The sequence below is a fragment of the Danio aesculapii genome, chromosome 18 (assembly GCF_903798145.1).
Source record: "Danio aesculapii chromosome 18, fDanAes4.1, whole genome shotgun sequence".
NCBI classification, from domain to species: Eukaryota; Metazoa; Chordata; class Actinopteri; order Cypriniformes; family Danionidae; genus Danio; species Danio aesculapii.
In genome coordinates this window covers 21,195,641-21,206,229 of record NC_079452.1, presented here as the reverse complement: position 1 = coordinate 21,206,229, position 10,589 = coordinate 21,195,641, and the positions used below count along the sequence as shown (strand labels likewise).

At 35.5% G+C, this 10,589-nt stretch overlaps 1 protein-coding gene across 4 annotated transcripts in view; it reads left to right on the top strand.

The window, feature by feature from the left end:
- LOC130245489 (latent-transforming growth factor beta-binding protein 4) overlaps positions 1–10,589 on the top strand; it is a 95,568-nt gene that overhangs the window by 32,762 nt on the left and 52,217 nt on the right. For 3 of the 4 annotated variants that reach the window (XM_056478186.1, XM_056478185.1, XM_056478184.1), the window contains exons 5-6: positions 109–177; positions 6,838–6,960. In XM_056478186.1, the coding sequence (XP_056334161.1) occupies positions 109–177; positions 6,838–6,960 (192 nt within the window). The remainder of the gene's footprint in view (positions 1–108; positions 178–6,837; positions 6,961–10,589) is intronic. The other variant, XM_056478187.1, reaches the window with a different exon arrangement.

Below are 10,589 nucleotides of genomic sequence, written 5' to 3'. Positions count from 1 at the left end.
TTTTTTTGTACTATGGAAGTCAATGGTTACAGGTTTTTAGCTTTAACAGTTTTGGGTGATGTGCTAATTATTGTATTATTCACCTGTGTTATTCTGTTGTGTCTTTAGGGAACAGTGTGAATGGTCAGGCTAGCTGCCCCAAAGGTTTTGACAGGGTCAACGGGACGCAGTGTGTGGGTAAGACATCATTATCTCTCATTATCTGTATCTGTACACACTGAAAAAAGGATTAATTGGATTTATTCTATTTTTTAAGGTAAGTGGTTGCAGACAATTGAGACGGGCCTAATTTAAACAACAAATCAAATGCAGTAATGCTCAGCTTAGTTTGTTTGTTTAAATTCAGCCCATATTAATTGTTTGCAACCACTTACCTTAAAAAATTGAGTGAATCCAACAAAACATTTTTTTTCAGTGCACATTTATAGGAAACATGCAAACAAACAAACACTTGACTTTTGATTTCTTTACGCAGAGGTCAGCTAAACACATGACATACTGATAGATATTTTTGTGTAAATACTGAAGCTGATGCAGAGCATCCTGTTCATTGAGTCGCTGTTTCTGATGTTAAAAGTGAACATTCAGAACTTTTTTTTTTATTATTATTACTATTATTTATATTTATATTTTTTATTACTTTATTTATTTTTTTTTTTTTAAAAAGACATGTAAATCTACATTTTTAAAATTATCATTTATTTCCCCATGCACCAATGCGTGACTATAATTTAATGCATGGTTTTATTTCAATTATTTTATTTTATTTTATTTTATTTTATTTTATTTATTTAAATTTATTTATGTATTTATTTTTTTCTGTTTTAATTAATTAATTAATTTATTTATTATTTTTATTTATTTATTTATTTATTTATTTGTTTTTTTAAGACATATGAAAATTAAAAATTTTTAAATTATCACTTATTTCCCCATGCACCATTGTGTGACTATAATTTAATGCATGGTTTCATTTCAATTATTTTATTTTATTTTATTATTATTTTTTGTTTTTATTTTATTTTATTTTATTATTTTTTTAATTTAATTTAATTTAATTTAATTTTATTTTATTTTATTTTATTTTATTTTATTTTATTTTATTTTATTTTATTTTATTTTATTTTATTTTATTTTATTTTATTTTATTTTATTTTATTTGGACAAGATAAATGAAAATCAAGATTTTTTTATTAAATGTTTTCCATGCATCGTGGAATGACTATAAGTTTATATTATTATTTGAATCACATTTTATTTTATTTTAGTTTAGTTTATTTAATTTATTTTAGTTCATGTTAGTTTATTTTATTTTTAAAATATTTATTTTATTTTAATTTATTTTATTTTATATAAAAATATTTATTTTATTTTATTTTAGTTTATTTTGTTTATTTTATTTTATTTTAGTTCATGTTAGTTTATTTTATTTTTAAAATATTTATTTTATTTTAATTTATTTAATTTTATCTAAAAATATTTATTTTGTTTTATTTTTATAAATATGCATAATTATACTTTTATTTATTCATTTATCAGTTTTACATAGCCTGCTGTTACAATGCTATTATTATATTTCTCTTCTTGATTTTTAAACTACACATTGAGAAGCTGGTCCAGCTGACATAGCTGTTAAATCCAAATAATCTCACATGGTAGTAATTATGACCAAATGAATCTTTCACAATTTGTCAATACCCGTGAAACCCAGCGAGTTTCTTCCCTGGAGGAGAATCTGCAGCTAATCTTCACGCTGAGCGTAACGGCAGAGCAGATGGTTTGATAAACACACTGTAAAATCCATTTATCAACACATAGCTGGAGGTGCTCACCGGGTCAAATAATCACAGCTCCAGATCCGTTACGTATCTCTCTCTCTATTTCTGCTTCAAACCACATCAATTCTGTCATTACGTAACAATAATGCTCGCTGGGTTCACTACATTTGGACATATCATGAGGAATCAATTTGACTGTATTACAAAAGCATATTGTAACTTAAAGGGGTGGTCCACTACGATATCATATTTTAAGTCTGAGTTGATGTGTAATGTAGCTGTGTGAACATAAACAACATCTCTGAATGGAAGACACTTAAAGTTCAATGCAGAGGGAGACTGGCTTAGCAAAGCCTACAGTGAACAAAGTTTGGGGACTACAAAAAAATACATCCGGGTTAATGAGACGCTTTAGGTTGCGTGCATTTACCATGCTCATACACCCCTCACAGCAAAGGGCCGTGGCCAGAGGCTAAAAACTCCCCAAAGCAGGAGCAGCTCCAACCATAATAGCAGAAGCTGTGGATTGTCTGATAACTGATTTATTTTCTCTTTGTCATGATGACAGTAAATAATATTAGACTAGACATTATTCAAGACACTTCTATACAGCTTAAAGTGACATTTAAAGGCTTAACTATGGTAATTAGGGTAATTAGGCAGGTTATAGTAATTAGGCAAGTTATTGTATGATGATGGTTTGTTCTGTAGACTATAGAAAATAAATATAGCTTAAAGGTGCTAATAATATTGACCTTAAAATGTTTTATTTTTAAATGTAAAACTGCTTTTATTCTAGCTGAAATAAAACAAAAAAACAAGACTTTCTGCAGAAGAAAAAACATTATCAGACACACTGTGAAAATTTCCTTGCTCTGTTAAACATCATTTGGGAAATATTTAAATAAGAAAGACAAATTCAAGGGGGCTAATAATTCTGACTTCAACTGTACATTTTTTCTCCAGGAGGAAGTCTTATTTCTTTTAGTTTGGCTGGACTAAAAGCATTTTCTAAAGTTTATTTTTAAGGTCAAAATCATGATGTTAGACGACTGGATAGGTCCTAACACAGAGCCCTGGGGTACTCCTAGATGGTGATCAGTCTTATGCACTGTTTTTCAGATACAGAATAAATAAAAGGCTATTATCTCTCCCAAGTGCAATACTGTATGCTTTTTGGGGTGCTAGCAAAAGAAGCAAGTCAAATTCTTGACTCTTTAGTGAACTAATACTTCCATCATGCAATTTATGTTACACTTTGAAGAAAAAAAAAATATATATATATCACCAAAACAGCAAATAAAATATTCCTATAAATCCATCTGTGATGATTTAATACATTTTAGGAGTACATTTAGGAGACAAAAAGGTTACTAATATATATTTATTAGAATCATGTTTTGTCTTAAATGTAAAATGTATTTTAGAAATGTATTTTAAAAGTATTTCCTATCTATTTTCTCCTGGAGGAAGTCTTATTTCTTTTAGTTTGGCCTGAAAGAAGTCATTTTCTAAAGTTTATTTTTAAGGTCAAAATCATGATGTTAGACAACTGGATAGGTCCTAACACAGAGCCCTGGGGTACTCCTAGATGCTGATTACGCACTATTTTTCAGATACAGAATAAATAAAAGCTCTTATCTCTTCCAAATGCAATTTTCTGTTTTGAATTGCTACAAAAGAATCAAGTCAAACTCCTTTCTCTTTACTGAACTAATACTTCCATCATGCAATTTATGTTACGCTTCGGAAAACACAACAAACCAAAAAAACACCAAAACAGCGAATAAAAAATTCCTAAAAATCCCTCTGAGAGGATATAATACCTTTTAAAGTACATTTCATCTGTATATCATCTATTATAAAGGACATTTTCATCTGAAGGTTAATATAATTATGAAAATAAATGAAGGGTAAAATTAGTCGTGCTGTAGAATTTAAAACAGAGTAAGAACAAAAGTAAAAAAGTATTTCCTATTTATAATTTCTTCTTTTGGAAAAGTCTTAATACTTTCATGCTGAAATAAAAGCAGTTTTCTATATTTAGTTCATATTGTTTAAGCTTGAAGTGTAATACTGGTCAAAGCTTGAAGTGTCTACTTTTAAATGCAGCGAGTGCATGTTGAAAACAAATATTGTTTGATAAAGTAATCAGTATGAAACCAACGCTATGTCTAGTTTCTCAGTCTGAGCTCATTAGAGGTAATGCTACCACGCCCACGAGGCTTTGTTATTACAATCATCTGCAAGAGACGCACGCAACATGTAGACTGTGTCAGAAAAAACACGTCATTAACATGAACTGAAACTCAGCAAATACTCAACAAAGAGGCATGAGAGATATATCTATAGAAAGTTTGATCTGTCTTCTTTTGGATTAACCAATTAAAGTCGAAAACAAATAATCTCTATTCATGTAATTCATATAAAAGTAAGGACGGATTCTCCTGCATCGCCTCATTACAGCTAACGTGATCCCACCACCCAGTCAGCGTACTGTTCAAATGGAAATGGTGGTGAGCCAGGTAATAATGTACACGCTCCCCGAGACATGGCATAAAACAACAAGCTTTATCATAGAGTTACCTACTTTTTCTAAGCTTTTGAATGATGGCACGCTATATGAGTGAAGAAGCACTTCGGATAATACTAAACAGCGATGAAGAATTCTCCTCAGAGGCAGTCAGAGGACTTCAAAACTTTAGTTTTTCACTAACCAGGCATAAACGTTTCTTTCTCAAAAGCACAAACACATCCAAATACATGCTGCTTAGGTATTATCGTAGCCCAGCTTGTGCTGTTTACAGTGCTATCACACTTTAGCCATTCATATGTTTTTAACAGTGGTGTAGTCCTGAAAAAAAAGGTGGTGTACTATTACACCGACCCAAATTTTAAATGAAGCAAAGAAACGACGAAAGTCAATGTTTCTTTGATTCATTAGCTATATATATATATATATATACATGGAAAGACAGCTTTTTAACTTACTTTCTTTACTGGCTTATTACTTTACATTTAATAGGTTCCTTTAAACATCAGTCAGCTATTATTTTTGATTGTCACATTCGTGCATGCTTGTTTTAAACCAAACTATTAGGAGTCTGTCTTCTGTTGTCGCTATTATATACTATAGTTACCCTTTTGAATTGCATATTGTTACGCGATTTATGAGTAGTCTTTGCCTCATCGTTTTTAGAGTTACATATAAAGTCGTTCCCTGTATCGGTAGGCATTCAATTTAATTCAATTCAATTCACCTTTATTTGTATAGCGCTTATACAATGTAGATTGTGTCAAAGCAGCTTCACATAAAAGGTCACAGTAAATAGGAACAGTGTAGTTCAGTTTGTAGTGTTTAAGTTCAGTTCAGTTTAGCTCAGTTCAGTGTGGTTTAATAATCACTACTGAGAGTCCAAACACTGAAGAGCAAATCCAACGATGCGCAGCTCTACAGATCCTGAACCATGCAACCCAGAGGCGACAGCGGAGAGGGAAAAAAAACTTCACTAAAGGCGGAAGTGAAGAATTAAAAAACCTTGAGAGAAACCAGGCTTAGTTGGGCACGGCCATTTTAATTTCTCCGCTGGCCAAACATCTTGTGCAGAGCTGCAGTCTCAGTGGCGGAGTCTGGAAGCTGGCCTCAGCGAAGACTCGTCTGTCTCTGGAGCGTCATAGGAAACAGTCTCATGTTCTCCACTCCTCCATGACCATCGCAGTATAGGATACGGCCTGGTCCAGGATATGGAAACCTTGGGATCATCTCGTCGTTGGTCTTGCATCGAATCAGTGACTCTGCATAGTCTGAGGGCCTCGGGAAGAGTATCCCCAGGAGGAAATGGAGAATAAAGAAAATAATTAGCGTAGCTGCTGTTCATAGTGTATATAAACATGATGCAGAACCTGTGTGGAAGCCCGCTAAGTGGTGCACTGAGTGTATGCTTTACTAAACAGATAGGTCTTTAATCTAGTTTTGAATTGGGAGAGTGTGTCTGAGCCTCGGACGTTATCAGGAAGGCTATTCCAGAGTTTAGGAGCTATAAATGAGAAGGCTCGACCTCCTTTACTTGACCTTGCTATTCTGGGTACTACCAGAAGCCCTGAGTTTTGAGATCTTAAAGAGCGAGTTGGATTGTAGCGAGACAGAAGATTGGTTAGATAAACAGGAGCTAGATTATTAAATGCGAGTGCATTTACACTGGTAGGCATGATTAAGACAAATGTGAAATACTGTTTTACAGGGGTGATTTTAGGATTTTCATTTTAGGGCAGATCAGGAACAGTTGCATTTGGGGTAAACAAAGAAAAATGTACATGTATACATTAAGTAAGAATTTAAAATAATACACTAGTACAAATTAGGGAAGTTTAATCAGAAAAATAAGTGAGTATACCGAGGGTATATACAATTATTGATCCTCAGAAGTGGTAATACCCAAACAGCTCGTGGAAAAAAGTAGGCATACTGAGTATACGTGCGCATAGCAAGGACTACACCACTGGTTTTAAGATGCTGAAAACAACACAAATCTCAGTGCATGTCAAAACTTCTCCATGACCCCAAAACACCCTTAGACCCCTGAGGGTTAAAATTGATTTGTTACATGCACAATTTCTAGCGTTAACAGTATGGGTGCCGCTCGGGTGGGGGGGATGGGGGTGGTAAAGTTAGGACAATTCTAAGGGCCCATACATTTAGGAGGCCCCCAGAGACATTATCAAGGGCCCGCTCCTACAATACCACAATATCCCCCCTCCCCCCGCTCTTCACTTTTAAATGCGATCACCCCCCCCCCCCCCTGCTCTTACCTTTCAACCACTATCTCAGTATCACTATCTAAACGTAGAGTTGTAAGATATACTGTAAAATATTGTTGAAGGGAGACAGCTGGAGCTGGAGAATCACGTGTCACATGTGGTTCGCGAGCCATAAAACAGAATGTAATATATTTTAAAAATACTATACTTAAGTTGTGAGCTAAAAGCCGAGTTTTGAGGTGGGTTTTGATGCTGCGTCTGTCAGGTTGTGACAGTCATCATGTTTCCCCCTCTGGTGTAGATATTAACGAGTGTTTGCAGCCGGGTTTCTGTGAAAACGGGAACTGTGTAAACACCCGAGGAAGCTACAGTTGTGTCTGCAATGAGGGATTCTTGCTGGACGCCTCTCACGGGATCTGCATCTGTAAGTACGGGACTGTCGGACACCACGGCGTCGCCTGGGAGGAGAACGGAGGAGGAATATGACAGAATGAGCAGAGACACACAGCTACAGCCTTCAGTCTTACACACACACACACACACACACACACACACACACACACACACACACACACACACACACACACACACACACACGCTGCCACTCAAACCTTTCAGGGAAATTGGGTTTAAACATTAAAGGGATAGTTCACCCAAAAATCTAAAGGTACTCACCCTCCTCAAGTGGTTATGTGTTTCCTTTCTTCAGGTGAACACAAAAGAAGATATTTTGAAGAATGTTAGAAACCTGTAACCCTTGACTTCTGTGGTAGGAAAACAAATACTATGGAAGGCAATGGTTACACACTGTAAAAAGTGATTAGTTAGTTTACTTTAAAAGTGAGTTAACCTGTTGCCTTAAAAGCAGCAAGTTAGCTTTACTTTAAATTAGTCAGTGAACGAGTTTACGCTAATTTTTTAAGTAAAGTCAACTAATCGCTTTTTACACACACACACACACACACTCTGCCACTCAAAGTTTTCGGGTAAATTGTATTTCTTTAAAGGGAAAGTTCACCCAAAAATGAGTATTTTCTCACCCTCAGGTGGTTATGCGTGTCTTTTCCTATGTTGAACACAAAAGAAGATATTTTGAAGAATGTTGTAAACCTGTAACCATTGACTTTCATAGTAGAAAAATGAAAAAGTCAATGGTTACAGGTTAGCAGGTTACATAGTGGCTCAGTGGTTAGCACTGTGGTCTCACAGCAAGAAGGTCGCTGGTTTGAGTCCCAGCTGGGTCAGTTGGCATTTCAGTGTGGAGTTTGCATGTTCTCTCCATGTTGGCGTGGGTTTCCTCCGGGTGCTCCGGTTTCCCCCACAGTCCAAACACATGCACTATAGGGGAATTGAATAAGCTAAATTAGCTGTAGTGTACAAGTGTGTGTGTGTGAATGAGTGTTTCTCAATGCTGGGTTGCAGCTGGAAGGGCATCTGCTGCATAAAACATATGTTGGATAAGTTGGTGGTTCATTCCACTGTGGCAACCCCTGATTAATAAAGGGACTAAGCCAAAGGAAAATGAATGAATGGTTACAGGATTCCAACATTCTTCAAAATATCTTCGTTTGTGTTTAACAGAAAGTCAAACAGGTTTGTGATTAGTTAGAAGTGATGGCCGAACTTTAATTTTTGGGTGAACTATCCCTTTAATTCAGTTATATCTCGTCTTTTAATCAAACATTTCAGTGTTTTTAGGGTTAATGATATCTTTTCCAATTTTGTCATTACAAAATAATTATAATATTGCATAATAATGTCTGTTTACTGTACATACATTATGCTCTCCTGTAATTTACACCCAACTTTTGCTTTCGTCTCACTAAGGCTGCATTTATTTGATCAAAAATACAGTAAAAACAAGACATATTGTACAATTAAAATAACTGGTTGCTTAGAGAATACATTGTAAATATATATATATATATATATATATATATATATATATATATATATATATATATATATATATATATATATATATATATATATTTAGTATTTACAAAAATATACAAATATTTACAAATTGAATTGAATTGAAGATAAAACAATTAAGCGGTCCCCCCAAAACCAAAGAATTGTGTTGTTTCTGCTCAGTTTACAGTAAATAAGTAGCTTGAACAAAATGCAAATGTAATTTTTGAGTGTACTAACTATTAATTGGTAGTTTATTGAGCAAGAATTCTTAGTTATTGGATCATTAAGAGCATGAAGTGAAGTTTATTTATAAACTAATTTAGAGAGGATCATGCGCTTACGATTGCTTGCTGCCGGCCCCGCATTATTCAATTTATGATTCACCAATCAGACGATTCCTAAGTCACTATAAATACCCTCAGTTCCATATAACAGCCGTCTTCGTTTTGAAGAATCCCCCTTCCACCCCTACTCCTCCTCTTTTCCTAGATGGGTGGCACGGTGGCCCAGTGGTTAGCACTGTTGCCTCACAGCAAGAACGTCACTGGTTCTAGTCCTTACCAAGCCAGCCGACATTTCTGTGCTGATGTTACACGTCCTCCCTGTGCTCACGTGGGTCCCCCGGTTTCCTCCCACCGTCCAGAAACATGCGGCTTAAGCTAATTGACTAATCCTAATCAGTACCATAGACATGCTCCTAGTAAGTAGTTATCTCTTAAGAGCGATCACTATCTGTTCATTAGCTACTACAGCAGGGGAGTTCTTCAGATCTACCTGAGCTCAAACTCCCCTCTCGCCTTGCAAACGGGAGGGAGCCCCGGGCTCATGGATCTTATGAGCTCAGGGCTCTCTCCCATGCCAAACACGCTTTATAATCAATCATCAGCTAAGTGTGAACTCTTAAAATGTACAATAAAATAAAGAAATCATTCGCATGTGTTTATTTTATGAACATGAAACACCTTTACATGTTAAAAAGCATTCACTCAGAAAACATTTATTTTAAATAAGGCAGCACATATAAGTATCTGGTATAAAATATAGTGCATATTTCACACTATTATGAAGCCCTAATTTTAAGTCATAATAATAATTCACAATATTTCTATATTTACCATTGTGAGCACTTGTAATTTTACTACCAGTGTATTATTAATCAATTCAGCACAGTGCAGTATCTCATATACTCCAACAGCGCAGAGTTTCACATCCACACTACATGAAGTGAGTGCAGGTTTTGGCTGTGTGCCGCTGTGTTTCTGTCTGTTCCAGCAGGCATTACTCATTTGCATCCGTACATCCAGGCCTTCAGTGTTTTTTCCGGGGGTTTCCTGTGCATTCGGGAGCTGCATTTCTCTCTCTCTCTCTCTTATTTTTTGCATCTGGGAAATTCTGTAGCTCTTTAATTAATCAAGTTTTCCTCTTGTCTGAATCTTGTCAAGCCTTCCGAGCATGTTGATGTGTGTCGGTCAGGTAAGTGTACTTGTGTGTGCGCTGTGTATGTGTACTTCATCTGCGTGATCGTACTGTACTCCTGCAGTGATTGGCTCAGGCTGATCTGTGTGGCTGATTACTGAACGCCTGCCTCTGTTTAAACTGTGTTTGTGCTGCTAAGCCAATCAAAACGCTCCAAAGTGATACAGAACGTGTAGGAGAAATGTTTGCTATTGTTTAGGGTTTTGTTAAGGTGGATTTTTGTGATGTCATTAATAAACATAATCAGCTTAAAGCAGGGGTGTCCAAACTCAGTCCTGGATGGCTGGTGTCCTGCTGAGTTTAGCTCAAACCTGCTTCAACACACTTGCCAGGGAGTTCCTTGTATATCTAGTAAGAGCTTGATTAGCTGGTTCAGGTGTGTTTGATTAGGGTTGGAGCTAAACTCTCCAGGACACCAGCCCTCCAGGATCGAGTTTGGACACCCCTGGCTTAAAGGGACAGTTCACTAAAAATCAATTCATCTTGTTCCAAACCTTGAAATCTGATCTAGTCTGATGAAAATCTCAAAAAGAGATGTTTTGCAGAATGTCCAAGCTGCTTTTTTCCATGTATTGAAAGTATACAGTGATTTGGTTTCTAACAAGAAGTCATTAAAGATGAAGAGTATCTTCAAAGTGAAATAATAGCATTGTGTGATGT